Consider the following 21222-nt stretch of genomic DNA (forward strand, 5'->3'; position numbering starts at 1 on the left):
GAAACCCAAGGAGGGGTCGCTATGAGTCAGGGCTGACTCGACGGCACATAACAACAACAACAACAACATTCAGGACACCAGGGCTTGTGTTAGGCACTGGGGATAGGAATGATCAAGGTAGTTATAGTCCCTTCAGTGAAGTGTTAGAAGTAAGTGAGGGGTTTGGGAAGAAAATAATGAAACTGGAGTTATTGTTAGTCCTGTTCACTATGCCCTCTGCGTAGAACCCACTCTCACTCTGAGCCATCTTCTGCCTCTCCTGCAGGACTCAGTTCAGTCATCACGTCTGAAGTTCTCTAATCCTTCCAGCTGGTCGGACCCTGTCTGTACTCCAATTATCATGGACTTGCTGCTAGACTATGATATATCTCCAGGACCTATCATAGTAACTGAGAATAATATAGCCATTCAATGCATATTTATTAAATCATGGATGAATATATAAACATAGATGAGTTAAAATATTTCAGCTCTGTTGTAACTTAAATAATATTAGAAGAAAAATGTTAATTAAAACTACTACAACAAAAGGAAACCCAGAAGACTCTTCAATACTTGAAATATATTTTAACTAACTTGCAAGTTGCCTCAAATTGTTTTCATGTTGCTCTGTGTGTGTTTGTCCATGATCATGTGCAGGGAGTTGGCATGCATTTGTTCCTTTAGAGGAAATAAAAGGAAAATACATATTGGTGCAAAAATGTATATTTAATGGGTTTAAGTTACCTCATTTAATTCTTGAAATTTTGCTAGGGAGGTAATATCTTATGCTGGTTTTTCATTTAGGAGAATCACAGAAGTTCTAACAGTGATAAAGTGCTTGAGATAGGCTCTAAAGCCTGGTCCATCTGATTCACTAGCCTGAGCTCTTATACACCGTGCTATATATGTATGTACTGCACACTCAAACTGTATTCTGTAAGTTGTTAAATGTGAGTCCTGTCCTTATTTGTATGGAGTCCTTTTATTTGTCCTGAAACCAGGCTATTAAGAACCTTTCTTAAAAGTGTTTAATTCTTTTGTGATGGAGTTCATCTTTATTCTGAACTCTGTCTACCCTGGGTTGTGTGAAGATACTTTAAATTAGGGATGGCTCTTACTGTATATCATTGGTCTCTTTTTAGTTCCTGGGAATCTCACAATTTTGATCAGTTCCAGGACTACCATTGGTGTTCCTGCTAAGATCTGTATTCAATGATTATACAAACCAGGAGCAACAACCAGGATTAGCATAGTCAATTATTGTACATGCCTTCCTGATTTATTGATTTCCCAGAGCATTTCTTAAATTTCATGTGCTTTTTAGTGTTATTCTTGGAGTATGGTCAGTCTTCCATATTGTAGATTTCCACATCTGTGGTTTTACCAAAGGCTTATAGAAAATATTTTTTGGGGAAAAGAATCAAGTGGTCAAAGCAATCCTTGAAAAGCTAAAAGGGAACATAAAGTACTATTTATATAGCATTTATATTGTATTAGGTATTAAAAATAATCTAGAGAAGATTTAAAATATACAGGAGAATGTGCATAGGTTATATGCAATTCTATGCCATTTTTATAAGGGATGTATACATCAGTGGATTTTGATATCCATGGGGGTCCTGGAGCCAGTACTGTGTGGGATACCAAGGGATGACTGTATATTGACCAACACTGTTTGACTACTTGCATTTAAAGCAGTAACAGCCCTGAGCAATTACCCTTTTTGGATAATAGAAGCTGGAGTAATTTGTATAGGTAAGATCAAAATTTTCATCAATCTGTACACTATTGAATTAGTAAACTAAAGTCTGGTAAATTTTTTTTATATAATTTCATAGCTTTTATGGGCTAAGTATATGAAATCCTATGAAACAAAATACTATTTATTATTATTATTTTCTCTGCATATCTTTGTAGTATTGAGGAAGCAGTTTGTGTTTATGAAATGTGAACCCTTAGTTTTCACTAAGAGTAAAGGCCTTCCTTATACATCTCACAGGACCTTTCTGGTCATTCATGTCCTTGCTCATCCTTCCAGTTGCTTTGACCACCTTGTTGGTCCTTGTACCAAACATGCTCCTAGCTGAAGACTTTTGTACTGGCTGTTTCTTTACCTGAAATTCTCTTTCCCGATAAGCTCACATTCTAGATGCTGATTTCCTTTGGGAGTTTATTCAGATGTTATCAGTGAATCGTATCCTCACTGGTTGATTTTAAATAGCAAGCCTGTCCTCCTTTTCCTCACTTTGGCACTTCCTGTCCCAAATCTTTGCTTTAACAGCTTTAGCATTGCATGTATCATCATCAGATTTGATAAAATTTTCACATTCCTTCCCTTTTTTTTTTTGTTGATTGCTCCCTTCCGTGAAAGTAGGGCTTTTTGTGTGTATGTTTACACTGTATCCTTACCTGGAACAGTGGCTTGTAAGTGCCAAATAAGTATTTGTTGAATGAGTGTAGTGTGCAATTTATTATACTGATTATACAGGCCAGGAACAACAACTGTAAATGTTCAGCTATGGTAGTTGTCACATATTTATGCAAATAAAGTACATTTATTCTTTCTGAATGTGGTCAAGTGTAGTTGGGCAATAGTACATGAAGAAAGTTAATACTAGGCTAAGGTACCTGTGTCAGGTGATCAAATTCTCTGTGAAAGGTTGATTTCACTTAATTTATATAGCTTCTCCCATTTTTAATTAAAATCAGAAGAATAATTACATATTTATTAAATACAAAAATGATTTTAAAATTTCCTAATTGGTATAATGAGCCTAACTAACTAAAATCAAGGTATGTTTTAAGGGAATTTATTTTCCAAATTATGGAGTGGCCATTGTGGTTGACTCAGCATTCTTTCAACCCTAGATAATTAGATAATTACACCATGCACTTGTGGTTATTCTGGTCCTCTTGTCAGTGATTGGTTTAGAAATGAATGTGGGTTCTTGTTCTGAATATTGAAATTGAAAGCAAAGATTGCTGAGAGCTTCTAGGAAAGAATCGCTCAGTCCTAAAAAGAAGCAAAGTAAGGGGTGGTCCTTTTGCTCATGGACATCATCTTCTCTGTTCAGAGAAGCTTGTAGCTGCTCTACTGGCCAAAGGATGAAGCCAGTGCTGAGATCAAGCCAGCCTGCACTATGTGTTCAGTTAGATAATAAATTTCCTTATTGCTCAAGCCATTGTGAATGGATGTTCTGTTACATGCAAACCCTTGCGTAACAAAACTGGTACATCTCATTTCATAATTTTAGATACTTATTTCAATGCTACTCCTTGGCATTTGTGTCCATAATAAATGCTATTTGAAAACCTTTCTATTTATTGTGAACTGACCTTTTATGTGTGCATTTTTCTTAATATTTGCTTATTTATTTATTTACCTCAAAGCTTATATGAGACTTGCCTTTACCACTGTTTGGTGGGGGACACTTAATTCATGGATCAAAATGAATTTGGGTGACAGAAAAGTTTTTTGGGACCACTACAATGAAGCTTGCAGGAGTAATCTTCCATATGATGGGTTATTAAAGGAATAAGAATTAGTCCAGAATATGTTTTGTTTAATTTTAAAAAGTTTTTATCAATCTAGAGAAAGGGATGTGGTATTGCAATCCTTAGCTTCTCTGAAGTCTGCAATGTCATTTAATTTTGCACTGATTCATTTGAAATAACTGTGACCAGCTATCAATAAGGAATTCACTGCCAATTTGGACAGAAAAGAGAACTGCTCAGTATTTTCTCCTGTTAAATGCTTTTGCTTTCTCTTAGTATATTTTACTGTCTAAATTTTGAAGACCAGTAATCTCCATTTGATGCAGGGAAAGCTGACATTGAGACATTGTCTATTGATGCCCACTTACTAATAGTTTCAAACACTTTTGGAACTTCTTTTTCAAATGAAACATTTCTCAAAATCCAGTAACAGTAGGGATTTCAGGCAGTTTAAATCTTTATTGTTCAGTGGTACAACATTTCCTTTATCTACTGAACCCTTGAAACACCTTCACAGTTTGAAAGCCTGCTGTATACAGGATTAGTGAGGGATGACCAGGTCATTTTTCATCCAGACTGAGGCACTTTTGAGTGTGAAATAATTACACAGAACAACACACATAAAGTGGAAGTGACCCAGGGAAGTGAGATCATGGTACTGTGATGGTGGGTGCTGGAGCAGAGAGATGAATTTTGTTGATGTTAGTAGTTGAGAAAGTGATGTGAGTCCCGTGCCCCATCTCTACAGCCCTGACTCACTCATGCAGCTCCTGAGCCCCAGCCCTATAGGACTGTGCTTCCATTTAGATTAAAACAGAGCGCTCATCATTGGATGTGGTAGCGTAGTGCCTAAGGCACTTGACTGTTAACCAGAGGGCTGGTGGTTCAAACCCACCAGCCACTCCTTGGAAGGAAGATGGGGCAATCTACTTCCATAGTGATACTGCCTCGGAAACCCAAGGAGGGGTCGCTATGAGTAGGGTTCGACTTGACGGCACATAACAGCAACAACAATAACCCTGTCAAGTGGTGGTGTGGTGCCTAAGGCATTTGACTGCTAACAAGAAGTCTGGAAGTTCAAACCCACCAGCCACTCTGCGGAAGGAAGATTGGGTTATCTACTTCCATAGAGATACCTCTTCGGAAACCCAAGAGGAGTTGCTGTGAGTCAGAATTGACTCTATGGCAATGATTGAGTGAGTGAGTATGTGCCAGCTGTTACATACTAAGAGTGCAATGATAAATTAGTTAATTATTATTAGATTTATGAGGTTTACACTATTCATTCAACAAGGAGCTCTGGTGTCATAGTGCTTACTAAGGCATTTGACTACTAACCAGAAGGTTGGTGCTTCAGACCCACCAGCATTCCACAGAAGGAAGACTGGGCAATCTATTTCTGGAAAGATTTATGGCTTGGAAACCCAAAGGGGGTCACTGTAAGTCAGAATTGACTTGATGGCAGTGAGTTTGGTTTGCTTGTATTCATTCAACAGAATATGGCAATAGACAGTTCCATGCCCATCTATTAATAGTTGAATCATGTAAAAATGGATTACAGGCAGTCCCTGGGGTACGAACGAGATCCATTTCTAACTGTGTCTTTAAGAATTAGTAGGTTAGTTGGAACAGGTGCATACAGCTCTTATTTAGCCTCACTTCAGTGTAAGAAAAAGGCCTGAAGCCCTTTCAATGATTTAAAAGCTGCATGTGCAGCAAGGGAAGATAAAGTTCTTAGGAATACTGGTTCGTTCAGTTTTTTCTAAGTGAGGGCAAATTTACATAACATTAAAAAGCAAGTAGAAATTGTTTGTAAATCAGACTCTTTCCCTGAGGACTGCTTGTATTTAAACAGAAAAGGGTTGTTGTTGTTGCTACATGCTGTCCAGTCAGACCTGACTCATAGCAACACCTCCTTGGGTTTCCGAGGCAGTATCACAGGAAAGGGTAGGATAGTTATTTTTCAGCCTAGAATATGGAATTCAAAATAGAATGTTTTAATAGGCTTTTGTCCCTAGTCTAAAACTCAACTACAAAAGAATCTATGGGTATTTGTGTACATTCTCTTTGGAATCTATAGTTAGAAATCACTTAGAGGTACAAAACATAAATGTGTTGATGTTTGTGTTGGCTTTTGTGTGGAAGTAGTGTTGGAAATAACACTAGAGGAAACGTAAATGATGTGGGGTCCAGTATCTTTATGGGATTTGGGAGAACAGAGCAGCATACTAATCAGGGAGTAATGATAGGGTGTAGAAAAGGGAATAATAGGGAAAAATAGAATTGAGTAAAAGACATTGAAATGAGAAAAATTTCAAACTAAAGTATATATGTAAAGGAAGAGATACAGAAAGGTACTTAAGAAAACTGCCTCTCAATTCTGTCTTGACCTTTTCACTCAAATCTGTTGATATGCCATTAGTAACTGGGTTTTCAATAAGAAGGGAAGAACCCCTGGATTCAGTAAATGGAATCATCAGGCTCTTAAACCTAGCTTAGTTTTCTAAAGGGAGGTCTGGTAGCCTAGTGCTTAGGGCACTTGACTGCTAACCAGAAGACAGGCAATTTAAACCCATCAGCCACTCCTCGGAAGGAGGGTTGGGCAATCTACTTCCGTAGTGATAACTCCTCGGAAACCCAAGGAGGGGTGGCTATGAGATGCGTCCTACTCGACGTCACATAACAGTTTTCTAAATAGTTACATTTAATTGAAGATATGGTCTAACATTCTACACATAAAACACAAAAGAACTAACTTAGTATGATAAATCTTAGACTTGGATTGACTTTAAAATTAACTTTCATGTTAATTTACCATGATGTCTTACTTACTTAAGAATTAAAGGGAGTTTTTTTGTCATATCTTTTAGCTGTTATGGAATAACAGTGTTTCCCTTATATGATTCTAGGTGGTATGCTTTCTACTTGTTTTCAGTAATAGAAATCAGAAGAGGGAGGGTGCAAGAATTAACAATAAAAAGCTTAGGTCCATCTTCCTTTTAGTACTGTATTTAGACTTTAGGATGGGAATTAATTAGCCACTTAATCAGATACTTAAAAATAAGAGAGTTTAAACTCATAATGACCTTCTCTTGGCAGGTACAGACACGACTACAGAGATGAATATTTAAGCAATGATACTCGTTTTATTTGTTATACCAAAGATTAACCTAGATAAAGTGATACTAAAGGCCTACATGAAGTTAAATTATTTTTGTACTTTACGTGTAATTAGGCATTTAAACTTTTTCATATAGTTTTTGGCATTGGAAACTGGATTACTCAGAAGAATTATTGATAAATGAGAATATTATTTTTCCTGGTTTAATGTGCTTAAAAAAAAAAAAAAAGAAAGAAAGCTTAAGTTAATTTTGTGAATACAAAATGCAGGACTTAAGGAAAGATCTGCCTCAGAGCCAAAAGTACCATTGGAAGAGTTGGAGCCACATGAAGTGCACGGGGAGCAGGCACCCTCTGAGGCAGGTAAGCTGTCCTTTGTTCTAACAGGAATGCCTTCACCCAATAGCAATTGTATTTAGTTTTCAGAATGTGCTACCCAGAATTTGTTCACATTTTTTACAGAATAATGAATTACTTTTTCTTCTCTGCTTGAGTTTTATAGTGAGTGGCACATTTTTTTTTCTAGTAAAGATTTACACTGAGTAATTTTAATTTTTGAGATAAAGAAGCCAAGGTACAGATTTCCCTGCCCTAGATCTTACTTATAGGAACATTGTGAACTAAGAGTGCTGTTTCTCAGTTGTTCTAGCACTGCTGTGCCATATTGCATTGAAAAGTAAAAATAGATCGTGTCTAAGGCATTTCACTGCTAACCAGAAGGCTGGCGGTTCAAACCTGCCAGCCAGTCCTTGGAAGGAAGATGGGGCAATCTACTTCCGTAATGATACTGCCTCGGAAACCCAAGGAGGGGTCGCTATGAGTCGGGTCCAACTCCACGGCACATAGCAACAACAACCACAATTTATTATAAATTAATATTTAGTTTCTGCAAAATTTTCATTTACTCAGTACTCAAGAAATATGATTTCATTCTGCCACCTATTGGAAGGTTTAGGTACAATACTACATATTTACTGGCAATTTTAAATACTATATCCAAAAAGTAGTTTGGTTGGTTTTATCACTGAGCTCATGAATATTTGCTTTTCTTCATTTCCTTCTAAGATCACTCTGTTGCTCTGATTTTTATTTATTCCAGTTTTAATCTCAGAAGAATATACTGTCTCTCCCATTCCTGTAGAATTACTATAATCTTACCGTGGCGCTGGAAATTGAAGTTATTTTTTTTCTTTAACTTATAATTTAAATGTGTATTCTGATTTAGTGCCTCAAATTTTACTTCACAGCAAATAAATTTATAATTTAAAAATCTTGTATAGAAATTTTCCGAAGGTAACATACCTACAATGAAAAGCCTTACAATTTGTTTTCCACTTTTTTTTTTGTTGTTGTTAATATTACTCTCTGAAAATTATTGTGGACATATTCCACTAATCTGTCAGTTTATTTTCAGCTTATATCATTCTTAACTTCTTCATAATATTTGTTTTGGTTTAAATACTGTCTTCTCAACTTTCTCTTATCTAGGTCTTTAATTTCTCTCTCTTCTGTGACTTGGTCCACCTACTGTATAAACATAATTACTTGTCCCATTTAAATAAAACCTCTTGTGACACCTACATTTGTTTCTCTCTGCTTTGCAGTCCCTCTCCTCACTGTGCCAGCCAAACTTTTGAAAGAAGATTCTACACTTGTATTTTTCACTTATTTTCCATTCACTCTTTAACCCCTTGTAGTCTGGCTTATGCCTCCCTACCAGGAGAAAGGAAAAGCATTAACAAAATCATGGAACAACAAAGCAGCCTAGTCTGTTCACCAGGTTCAAAGTGAATGTTGGAAGCAGATGATTATGGAAACATATGAAGGCTAGATTGTGTAGATTTTACATTCTGTTCCAAGGAACTTGAGTTTGATCTATTAGAACAAAGGAAGCCATTATTTATGGTTTTAGCAAAGCAGCCAAGTGTACTCTTCCCCCGAGTGTTGCATAACTCACGTTGCATTCACTGAACAGGTACTGTCAGCAGTTGTATAACTGGGAGTCCAGTTAGGAGGTAGGTGATCATAGGCATTGTGAGAGATACTGAGGGAGAGATAGAGACTGGCAAACTCTTCTATAATGTTAGAATTATATAAAACTGATTAGTGAAATACAAACATCTGCAAAAATATAAGGCATTATTTGTACTTTAGAAACTTTGTCTTGTAATTAAATTAACACAACAGATGCTATGTTTAAATTACTTTCCTGCCAGAAGTTCATATTATTCTATTTTTGTTGATAAAGATTAACTTTCAACATAACTAATATCACTGGCATTATTTCATATGAAAGCATTTATAATACTAAGCCTAGTGTTCCTTTTATTCATTGGACATACAGACTATGTTTATGAGACAGAAAGTATACAATAGTGTCAATGTAATCATAGATGCATCTTTATTCTTTATTGTTTGATGCTGCAGTTAAGTCTGGTAGGTACCACAGTCATATCAGAATGTCATTGTTAATGTTTTTTACTTTTGTGATTCCAATTTATTTGAATCTATGGGCTTTCTAGGGGAGCTGTGGTAGCGTAGTGCCTGAAGCACTTGACTGCTAACCAGAAGGCTGGTGGTACAAACCCACCAGCCATTCCTCGGAAGGAAGGTTAGGCAATCTACTTCAGTAGTGATACCACCTCGGAAACCCAAGGAGGGGTTGTTATGAGTTGGGTCCGACTCAGGAGCACATAACAACAACAACAACATCGACTTTCCGGTTAGAGGAGATTTTCCAATGATAAAAGTTATAATTTTCTACTCATGCTTCTTAACAATTTGTGGATTTTTTTCATTCCACCTTGACCATCCTCCCATATCAGTAGACTAGTTAGGTGAGGCTTCCTGCTGACTGTCAATGACCACATATTTTACTGTATGCTGACATTGTCTTCCTCATTTGTTATCTTTATTTCCCATACTTCTCTTGTGAAAATTTTGTCCTTCTATGTTAACATTTATAAAGTAAACATTTATATTATTGCTGTTTTGAAGAAAAATATTTTTTAAAAGTTCGATTTAGGTATTTACTGTCCTTAATGTGGGACCACTAATTGAACATTGAAAACATTCAGTATAGGTTTGTTATTATTAATCATTAACACTTCTGTTATTCTGTCATGATCTTGAATTATGCTAATTATTGAAGATTGACTAAAGTGATTTTTCTCTGTGTGAGACTTTTTTTTTAAGGAAGATCTGAACCCAAATTAGTTTTCTCTTTTTAAAAATCTTATGGAGAAGTCATGTAACATTTATATTTGCTGACAAAGTAGATCCAATTGAAAATTATCCATCATACTTGCCAATATAGAAAAACAAAGTTAAGCTAATATGAAAAGAATGCATAGTTGATTAGCCACATATATTCATTTAATTTGTATACATGAATATCCTATTGTCATTGAAAATTGTGTTGAAATTAATGTTGAAATTTTTCTATTTAGTTATGTTTTGTAATTATTTTAGAGTCCCAGAATATCGAAGATGAAGTAAAGGAACAAATTCAGTCCCTTCTCCATGAAACGGTACATACAGAACATGGTATGAATTAAAGTCTGTTTTGTCATGAGTTGCTAAAATAATGTTAAGTTACATAAGTCAACTTGAACGTTATTTTTAAGCTTAAATGTTACTTCAGTATTTCATTGGTTGTCTTTCACTTTTTATTCAAAGTTGTTAGATGCTCTTGAGTCCGTTCCAACGCATAAAACGCTTCCCAGTTCCATCCCATCCTTACAGTTATTGCTATTTTTGAGCCTGTTATTACACCCACTGTGTCCATCTGTGCTGTCGAGGGTCTTCTTTCTTGCTGACCCCTCTGCTTTACCAAGCATGATGTCCTTCTCCAGGGGCTGGTCCCTCCTCATGAAATGCCAAAGTTAGGTGAGATGAAATCTCACCATCTTCACATCTAAGGAGCATTCTGGCTGTACTTCCTCCAAGACAGATTTGTCCGTTCTTCTGGTAGTCCATGGTACATGCAGTATACTTTGCCAGCACCATAATTCAAATGCATCAATTCTTTTTCATTGGCCCTTATTCACTGTCCAGCTTTCACATACATATGAGGCAATTGAAAATACCATTTTTGGGGTCAGATGAATCTTGGTCTTGAAAATGACGTCTTTGCTTTTTAACACTTTGTGGTCTTTTGCAGCAGATTTGCCCAGTGCAATGTGTCCACATTATTAGAGGATAAATATTATTTCTGAAATAGTACTAGATTTATTTCATCTATACGGCGCATAACAACAACAACAACAATACCCTGTCTCATTCTGAAGGAACTTATTATATAAATCTAATAAGGCAATGGTAGGAATAAGTGAATAACAAAAATAAAAATTAATGATGCATGAAGAATCCTGTGGCCAGCAAGTTGATTCTGACTCACTGATAGTGACCATATAGGACAGAGGAGAACTGCTCCATAGAGTTTCCAAGGCTATAATATTTACAGAAGCATCTTACAGTTCCTTTCCTGTCCACACAAAACCTTTGATCTTAACCATGTCTTCTATATTTTAGTTAAAGACCTCACTTGCCCACTCAGTTATTTAAGACTAACTGGGAATTTAATTTTAAGACAATCTGGGAATTTTCCTTACTTTTCTGTCTTCTACACTCTTCACAGTTTGTCAACAAGTCATACCAACTTTGTCTCCAGCACATACCCTACATATGCAGTGCATCAGCCATCATCACAGTCAAGTCTCCCCGTTCCCATCCTTGCACCTCTGTAATCCATGTTTGACACGTCCTCCTGTCCAGTTGTGCCTTATCTATTCCCAGTCTGTTTCTCCCCCTCAATTACTTTCTCTAGCTCAACTGGCCTTTTCTTATAATTGCCAACTCTGTTGCTACCTCAGGACCTTTGCTCTTGTATCTTCTGCCTGCCACATGCTTCTTCCTGATCTTCACATCTCATTAGCCTAAACCTGGCCTCCCTGACCACTGTCTCTAACATAATCTTCTCCTTCCATGATTGTGTATTGCATTTCTGGGTTCGCATCCTGTATCTGCCATTTATTAGCTGTGTGACCTTAGCAGACTCTCCCAATTTCTTCATCTATCAGTGAGCTAATAGTAGCTATCTCATGTCATTGGTGTAGTGGATATAGGGACTTGGCAATGTCTTGGGCCTAGTAAGCCCTTGGGAAAGGTGAACTGTTTTCTTTTCATCATATACTGCCCTGATTGGACAATGGAAACTCAAAGGTAATGTACCATATTTGATTGATTTTCCTACTGAAAATTGACTTTTTATTGAACAGTGATGGCTAGGGAGCTGAGAATACAATAGTGAACAAGATTTGGCATGACTGCTAATGTCAAAGCATAACATTCTGCTGGACAGAGTAAAAGGAAAGTCCAGGAAAATGATTATGGCAAGAGTAAAAGAGTAGTAAAATTAGTGATAGGAATCATATGGGTGACTAGTTTATTGAGACCAGAAACTCTGAAATGAGAAGCAGCAGCACAGCACAGCTATGATGAGATGACAGAAACAAAGAGTGTAGGCATGAATGTGTTGTAATGTGCTGTCCAGTCGGCCCCGACTCATAGCGACCCCTCCTTGGGTTTCCTAGGTGGTATCTCTAGGGAATTAAATTGCCCAACCTTCCTTCCGAAGAGTGGCTGGTGGGTTTGAACTGTCAGCCTTCTGGTTAGCAGTCAAGTGCCTTAGGCACTGCGCTACCAGAGCTCCCGTAGGCATGAATAAGCCTACATAATTCAGTAACACCTGGGGGCATCACTCTGCCTGCCATACTGAAGGTAGAGTAACTAAGGAAAACTGTGGTCTATGGGGAAAATTCAGTCATAGTAGAAATAATAAAAGTACTGTGATTACAATAATTGTAGTAGTAATAATACTTGAATACTTATAATGGGCCAAGTATTTTTCTAAGTTCTTTAATTCTCACAGCATTGCTATATAGCAATGTCTTTAAGTTATGCAAAGATGCCCATTTTTGGTGTAAGTACTATTCTCATTCCTGTGTTATGCAAGAAAAATCTTAGACACAGAGCAGTTTAGTTACTTTGCCAGAGTCACACAGTGGGTGTGTGGAAGAGCCTGGATTTAGAGCCACACATACCAGATCCCATGCTTCTGAATACTCTGTGGTCCTGCATGTCTAAGCACAGTTCAATTTAGTTCTTACAACATAAAGAAGACACTGAAGCTATATCAAGTTGTTCTTGGGAGAATTCTTAACAGCAGTGTGACAAACTAAACCATATTACAGGGGAATAATGTGGCATGTCTAACAAGTACACAAAAGAAGCAGAACAGCCCAGTGTATCATAAAGTTCCTCTTAGAGGAGAAAATGGGCATCTTTGCACAACTTAAAGACAAAGCATAGGAGAAGCCTTTGAGTGCCCAGTATAATACAGGTAAATCCGTAACCTAGAATACCGTTTAGATAGGCCGTTAGCTGTTCTTTGTTACAGAACATTTGCATAGTCATTTGAAGTTGTTACATGAAATTTATGCCATTATCTCAGTGATAATTGAAGAGGCAGATGTATTAATAATGATAAACTTGTTTATTCATTCATCAAATGTTTATTGAACACTTCCTGTGGCTAGGCATGGTCCTCAGTGCTGGGAATATAATAGTAGACAAAAGATAGGAAGTCCTTCAGGAGTTCACAGTCTAGCAAGTAAGGACCTATCCCCTTTTGAGACGGACTAGCACTTGGCCAGAGTGAGAAATAGCTTGGGAGTGGGCAGCAGCATTCTGCAGTGGCCTGAATTGGGTGAGGACATTCCCCTCCTACTGCAGAAGGGATCATGTGGCAACCATTCTAGAGAAGCTTATGTGTATATTTTGATAACTCAGACAGCTGTTCTTTTGTTTAATTATTGTCTTTAAAGGGGAGGACCTGCATCAAGAAGAGGATGCACCAGCAAGAGATCAGGAACTGGAAGATGAAGATTTCCTTACAGGAAATGATGTAGAGGAGAAATTTGAGAACCTGGAAACTGAAACATTTCATGAAGGTAGAACAACTTGTTTGGTTTCAGCTATAAAATACAGTGGGCAATTTGTAATTAGAATTACTGAAATTTTTCTTGAACACTTTTAACATCAATATTTAAAACATTTTTTAAGTTGAAGCTAAAAACATCAATTGAAAGATTTTTTTCTTAAAATAAATAGTCTAATTATGAGTCAAAGTAGTTTAATGGAAACTCTCAGAATATATAAATGTCTTCCAGAAAGTAAGTGAAATACTTCAGCAAATTACTTTTACTATAATCTCCTTCCTAGGGTGCCACTTGTTACAAGAAATTTCAAACAGCTTGTGGAACATTTGACTTAATAATTTATCACAGATTCTTGTTTTGATATGACTCTAACTATAAAGGGTAGAACAAAATTCTTAGCTTATATACCAGACATCAGTAAACTTTTTCTGTAAAAAAAAAAAAAAAAAACAGATAATAATTATTTTAGGCATTGTAGGCCATACAATCTCACTTCTGTCATTGCAGTATAGAAGCCACCATAGACAATATTTAAATGAGTGAGTGTGGCTGTGTTCTTGTAAAATTTGTTTACAAAAATGGGAGGTAGTTGGTTTGGGGCCATTTATCATAGTTTGCTGGTACCTATTCTATATCAATGGAGCTCTGGTAGCATAGTGACTAAGACACTTCCTTGCTAACCAGACGGCTGGCGGTTCAAACCCACCAGCCACTCCTCGGAAGGAAGGTTGGGCAATCCTACTTCCGTAGTGATATTGCCTTGGAAACCCAAGGAGGGGTCGCTATGAGTCAGGTTTGACTCAACGGCACATAACAACAACAATTCTATATCAATATATCAACATTTAAAATTAAATGCTGTTTATTTAAGTATTACTTGAATAGTTACCTTAGCCCATTTGCATTAGGCAAGCTAGAGTTACTGTTACAGAAAGGTAGATTCCGTATTAAGATGTCGTTGTTGTTATGTGCCATGGAGTCGGACCCGACTCATTGCGACCCCTCCTTGGGTTTCCGAGGCAGTATCACTACGGAAGTAGATTGCCCAACCTTCCTTCCGAGGAGTGGCTGGTGGGTTTGAACCACCAGCCTTCTGGTTAGCAGTCAAGTGCCTTAGGCACTGTGCTATCAGAGCTCCCCCTGTTAAGATAGAGACAAGTAATTCCTGTGTTGATAAAAAAACCCTTTATTCATGTATTTTGGATTCTGCTGTGGTTAAAAATGTGATACTATCTCTGATATGAAGCCCTGTCAAATTAACTACACATGCTTGGTTTTTATGGTATCATTCTTTCTCCTTTTACCTTAAAGTAGTCCTTTCTTTAAAATATATAAAAAGTACATTACTTTATATAATTTTATATTTGAAATAAGTACTAATGAAATAGTGCTTATTTAAGGTAGGTGTTTCAGTTCTGAAAAGTAATGAAAGAAAACAGTTTCCATGCTGGAACTGGGGAAACATTGATGGAACACAGAAATACCATGTTATGTTCCACCATATAATAATCATCAGAGTATACCATCGAATTACCTCAAGACTTCTTCAATATCATGACCACAAGGAGTGAAGTGTCTAGACACACAATGCCTGACTGGGTTCCAAGATTAGCTAGGACTACATCAAGTCCAGAGCAGTAGACAGAACTATGATAAATAGGCTGTAGATCCAAACCCATAGTGCTAGTGAAGGTAGGAAGATCTAAAGCCATAGAGCTAGAATCTCTTGTGAATGTGATATACCACCAGCCTTCTGATTAGCAGTCTAATTCCTTAGGCACTACACCACCATAGCTCCCGAGATGAACTGATATCCCTACAAATAGTTTCAGTCTTAGATGCAATTAAGATCACCTGGAGAGCTTTTAAAAATTCTTCACTTGTATCCATCATAGACCAAGAGAATAGGGATAAACCCTGCTTGGATGTAGTACAGTATCCTTTATTGGTGGATTTGATTTGCTAAAATGTTAAGGATTTTTGTATCTGTGGTTATAAGGCATATTGGTCTGTAGTTTCCTTGTAATATCTTTGTCTGGTTTTAATATCAGGATAATAGTGGCCTAAATGTCTCTTACTAATTGCTCGTTGTATTCTGTGGTGGTCAGAGAGCATTGTCAAGTGCAGCCAAAGTTGAGAAAAAGAGTAGCTGTTCGATTTTATTTTTCCATGTAGCTCACGCACACAGTCGATGAATGGCTTTGTGCTCAGAGCCAGAGAGAATCAGGTGGAGCTCCCCAGAGCCTCTCCCCATTAAGAATTGAGTAGAGGGGTTAGCCTTCTATATCTGCTAAGTGGTTGCAAGGACTTTTTTTTTAACTTTTCATTGTGATTTGGGTGATATTTTACAGAACAAATTAATTTTCCATACAGCAGTTCACATTCACTTTGTTTCATGACATTGACTACATTTCCCACAACACAACAGTTCTCTTCCCACTTCCTCCCCATAGTTACCTCTTCCCTGTGTGCAAGGACTTTTCCAATCAGTTCCGACTCACAATGACTCCTTCTTGGGTTTCTGAGGCAGTATCTCTACGGAAGTTGATTACCCAGTTTCCTTCTGAGGAGTGGCTGGTGGATTTGAACCGCCAGCCTTTTGGTTAGCAATCAAATACCTTAGGCACTATGGTACCAGGGCTCCCTTTTAAAACATAAAAGTAATGAAAATAAAATATTCCTAGCTCTGACAATATAATAATTTCCAAAATTATTTTTGAAGCAAGTAGACTCTAACTTATGAATGGACTTTTTGCCAAAGCTCGTATTCTTGCCTGTTTAGAGCAGGAGATGCACTTTCCACAGAAATAATGGTATCAATGATGATTGGTTCCCCTATCAACCTACAGAATTGTATATAATGCATCATTTTCTGTGAAAAATACAAACAAAATGTTTTTGAAAATGTATTTGATTTCAGGACTTTTTGCGTTGAAAATAGGCATTTGTATAACTTAAGCAATCATCCATATCATGATTTCTATGGGAGAAATGTTTCTAATTTCTGAGTAAGGATGCTAATTAATGTGTGTCCCTGATGCTTCCTGCCTGCTCCTATCTGTAGCCAGGTGACTCTGCAACACTGACAAAAAACAAACAAACAAACAAAAAAAAAAACCTCATTGCCGACAAGTTGGATCTGACTCATAGTGACCCCTCCTTGGGTTTCCAACATGGTGTCACTACTGAGGTCGATTGTCCAACCTTCCTTCCAAGGAGGGGCTGGTGGGTTTGAACCACCAGCCTTCTGGTTAGCAGTCAAGTGACTTAGGCACTACGCCACCAGAGCTCCTGCAACACTGACAGTTGGTCAGAATTGTGGTATCATAGATGCTGATTATGTACTTAAGTATACTTCTGTGGTGAAGACACTCAAATCATCAGAAAAACATGAGGAATTTGACATTCTTGAAGTTAGAAGTTATAGATAAGGGCTATAAAGAAACGCTTCTCAGAAGTTCATATATTTGAAGAAACCTTATCTTCTGGTCTAATTTTTTATTGGAACAGCATCAGTTTGAACTTAAAAGTTGCTTGTCAAAAGTCTTCAGAAATTAAAAATATTTCAATTTAGGGAAGGGAGGGGAGGAGAGTAGGTTAGGGTTGGGGATAGAAATCAGGGGGAAAAAAAAATTCAGCTTTATAGATCCATTGCCATCAAGTTGATCCTGACTCATAGCAGCCATGTAAGACAGGGAAGAACTGTTCCATAGGGTTCCCAAGGCTGTAATCTTTATGGCAGACCACCTCATCTTTCTCCTGTGGAACAGCTAGTGGTTTTCAACTGATGGACTTTCAGTTCGCAGCCAAGTGTTTTAACCACTGTGCTACCAGGGCCTTCTTCAGCTGTCTGCTGAATGCGATTAGCAAAGATCATAAGAGCAAGCAGGATCATGTGGCTGTGGGACTTTTCTTAAAAACAGTAAAATATATATAACAGAAAGTTTGCCATTCTATCCCCTCCTCGTTGTAGCATTTTTGCCATTGGGAGGATATGGGTGAAGTTACCAGCACATTTACCTTTCCGGCCCCAAACTTACAGAGTCTCCTCCTTTCTTCCTTTGTGCTTCCCATCTACAGACTGTGGTCTAGAAAATAGAACACCATGTTGGAATGTGAACTGGACTGAAAATTAGCACCTTTGCTAGGCCCAGCCTTTGTGCTACTCTAAATAAACCAGCCTCTCTCTTTTCAGCAGATTTAATGGTATTTATCAACCTTGTGAGTTGTTGAGTGCATGAAATAAGAGAATATGTGAGACATTACAAAATGTAGTTCTAAGGAAAGATAAAGTAGTTTAGTAGACTTACATGATATTTTCATGTTTTATTTTAATGTTTGCTTTAAAAATAACAATAATGATAAACATAGATGTAAAATATACATGTACAATATATATGTATGTACCATTTTATAAAAATAGTCATATCGATATTAATGTTATTTTTTCAGAAACTGAGGAGAGTTACCACATGGAAGAGACAGGTGAGACTTACGTACTATTCTTCATTGATTAGAATGAGTCTTTTTGTGTAAGAGTGCATATATATGTTGTAAAATTTTTGTAAGTATAGTTTTTGTACTTTTAATTCTTCTTCCTAAGGGTAAATTCCTAATAATGGGATTACTAGGTCAAAAGGTATAGTGTAATTGCATGTTTTGTAGCGTCAAACAACAAAGTCAGTGAAAGGTCACAATTGTGTGTTGTCTTGCATCCCTGGAGGTGATATAGCCACATTGGAGATTAATATATCATCTTTCGTCATACCTGTACCGTGTTGGCCAGTTTTTCTTCCAGAATTGGACTAGATAATTATTTCCAGGCTTGAGAACCACATAATATAATTGGCTAGCACTTATGACCTATATTTTTTTCAAAAGTACATGTCTGTAAACAACTAGAATTATATTCCACCTAAGGAGTAATACCACAGGGACTTATTTAGCTATTAAGTCCCAGTGAGGGATAGAAGGTAAGTGCATTCTCATTCAGGGCTCTCAGTGGCATCTGGTTGTTGAGTGATAGGAGGACCCACCAGCACTGTTCTCTCTCTCAGTTTTGCTTGGCTGGATATAGTCGAATTTGTGTAAGCTAAACGAGAACTGAACTACACTGTTTTGTGGTTAGAGTATCAACCTGTTGATGATGGGGATGGTCATATTCATCGGTATACTTCACTTTAGCATATTTAGTACTTATATGTTCCACGAGGGAATGTAAATTAGAACATCATTATAATTTTATTTTGCATTCCTATTATTACTAGAAATTTTTTACTTTTCCTGTTTTGAATATCAATTATATTTTTTTCTTATTTGAACTGTGTTTGTAATTTCCTAATTTTTAGCTCAACAGGATGATAATCAGGGCACGGAAGAGATGATATCTGAACAGGAAAATCCAGGTTTGTAAATGTTAACAGAATTGACACCTGTTTCTACTTGAGACTGTGGCTAAGGCCATTATAACCCACGGTTGACTTTTCACTCTGATTCAGCATGGAGATCTCTTTATAGTACTTATAATCATTTTGATTATTCCGGTATTTATAATAGTTTCTGAATAATAGTTTAATACTGCATGGTGAGGTGAAGGAAAAAAAGAGATATGTTTCTCAAACTGCCAATGGGAGTTTGGTCTTTGTAGGTAGGATGCTGGAAAGAATATTTGGAAGTTAAAGGGCAGTATAATGTAGCAGAGATAGAGTAGGTGCAAATCCTAGATCTGTTTTCTTTGTGACATGGGCAGTATAATGTAGCAGAGACAGAGTAGGTGCAAATCCTAGATCTGTTTTCTTTGTGACATAGAGTTATGGAACTTTACTCATTTTAAGTTTTAAAAAAAGGATTAAAGAATATTCCTTACATAGTTACAAGGATCAGAAATGTGTGATTCTTATGAATAGTGTCTGATAATTTTTTTTTTTTTTTTAGATTCCAGTGAACCAGTAGTAGATGATGAAAGGTTGCACCATGATGCAGGTATTAAAAAAAAATAAAAAAAAAAAAAAAAAAACCCAGACACTCACACAAAAAATGTCCATGCTGTGACATCAATTCCAAATCATAGTGACCCTATAGGATAGAGTGCAATTGCCCAGTGGGCTGGAAAAGGGAGTGGTTAGTCGGTTTGAACCGCTAAACTTTGAGGTGGCAGCTTATGGCTTTAATGACTACGTGACCTGGCCTCCTTAAATGAATATGTGTATTTTTAACTTAAAATAGAATTTAGGGTTTTCAACTGCAGTAATAAGTTTCCATGGTAGTTTTTCTTTTAAAGGAGCAAAAGAAATAATTTGAAAGTGACTTTTTGCCTTATAACAAAATGGTACTACTAGGAAAATTTCAGGCTTTCATATTTCACTTCATCTACCACTGCCTCTACCACAAAACCAGATGTTAGTGCCTTGTGCTACTTCTGTATATCTTCATTGGGCCAATTTGAGGAATTTTGTAAAAACACCTGCCATTTCTTTAGCCGTTTTTGGGCAGACACATTAATAACTGACTGCAGACAGTAATGTTCAGAGGAATAGAATTTGGTGTTTGAGATTAAGTTGTATTTTTTTATTTTAGCTAAGCAGTTATGCAGAATGACTCATTTAATACTTAATTTGGTTCTATTCTCTCTTTTGCAGATGATACAACATACCAAGTCTATGATGAGCAAGGTTTGAAAATACAGCCTTAAGTAACCTTTTTCTTTTACAATCTCCTTGTAATTTGACTATAAACTAGGGAGAATGATGGTTTAAGCTATACTAAGTTAAAACATGCAGAATGGTAGTTTTCTAAGAACCCACATGCAAAGATTGCTTACCTGTTCCAGTGATTCCACATTGCCCAAATTATTTCTTAAACTATTTATTAAAAGTTGCCTTAGGAAGTAATTATAAATTATTCAAGATTTTTCTCATTGTTTTTTAGTTCTACCTCTTTTGACTAAAGTATGTCTTCTGCTTTAATAACTACTTTAGTAGAAGTCAACTTTTCTATCTGTTTCTGCAAATTAATCCCACCCTCAAATAAATGTCAATGATCTGCCACCATTGAGAAGGTTCAGAAGAATCGGGCTCCAGCTTTAAAAGCAGCATGAAGAAATAGTTCTGACAAATGGAATGAGCAGCATCTGATTCACATTTAGGCAGTCTTCTTGGGCTCAACACTTCATAACCTACTTTATTGAATGCCGTGAAATAGACTGTATTTTCCCTAATTCCTAGATCAGATGTAGGTGCCAAGACTGTAAATAATTTGTTGAAGATCATAATTTGCTCAAGGTACCATTGTTGTTCCAATAACTTCAAAGATGACTTTAGAAGAAATGAATTCAACTAGGTATAACTTCATGTATTTACAGTTCAGAGTTTACAATTCAAATATGAATAATATAGGGTTCCTACTTTTAAGACATTTGTAGTCTTATGAGAGTTAGTAAATCTCGAAGAAATTCAGAAATGGCTAATTGTTGGCCTGATAGACTTCTTCATCAAGAGTTGTATTTAAAACTTGAGACCTTACCAAGATCACCACCCACAGTGGCTATTGTTAATGAGATACAAATTATACTATTTGGAAGAAAAATGGTTTGATCTCTAGAGACTGACATTTTTTTTTTTTTTTT

At 36.7% G+C, this 21222-nt stretch overlaps 1 protein-coding gene across 1 annotated transcript in view; it reads left to right on the forward strand.

Annotated features, from left to right (window-relative positions):
- The window catches only part of ASPH (aspartate beta-hydroxylase), a 294530-nt gene that overhangs the window by 36701 nt on the left and 236607 nt on the right, over window positions 1-21222 (forward strand). Inside the window, exons 5-11 of the mRNA XM_042780764.1 lie at window positions 6868-6960; window positions 10069-10143; window positions 13485-13610; window positions 18051-18083; window positions 18947-19003; window positions 19533-19580; window positions 20237-20269. Of these exons, the coding sequence (XP_042636698.1) occupies window positions 6868-6960; window positions 10069-10143; window positions 13485-13610; window positions 18051-18083; window positions 18947-19003; window positions 19533-19580; window positions 20237-20269 (465 nt within the window). The remainder of the gene's footprint in view (window positions 1-6867; window positions 6961-10068; window positions 10144-13484; window positions 13611-18050; window positions 18084-18946; window positions 19004-19532; window positions 19581-20236; window positions 20270-21222) is intronic.

This window comes from Orycteropus afer, unplaced genomic scaffold, assembly GCF_000298275.1.
Source record: "Orycteropus afer afer isolate SDZICR_OR568_19922 unplaced genomic scaffold, OryAfe1.0 scaffold00060, whole genome shotgun sequence".
Taxonomy (NCBI): domain Eukaryota; kingdom Metazoa; phylum Chordata; class Mammalia; order Tubulidentata; family Orycteropodidae; genus Orycteropus; species Orycteropus afer.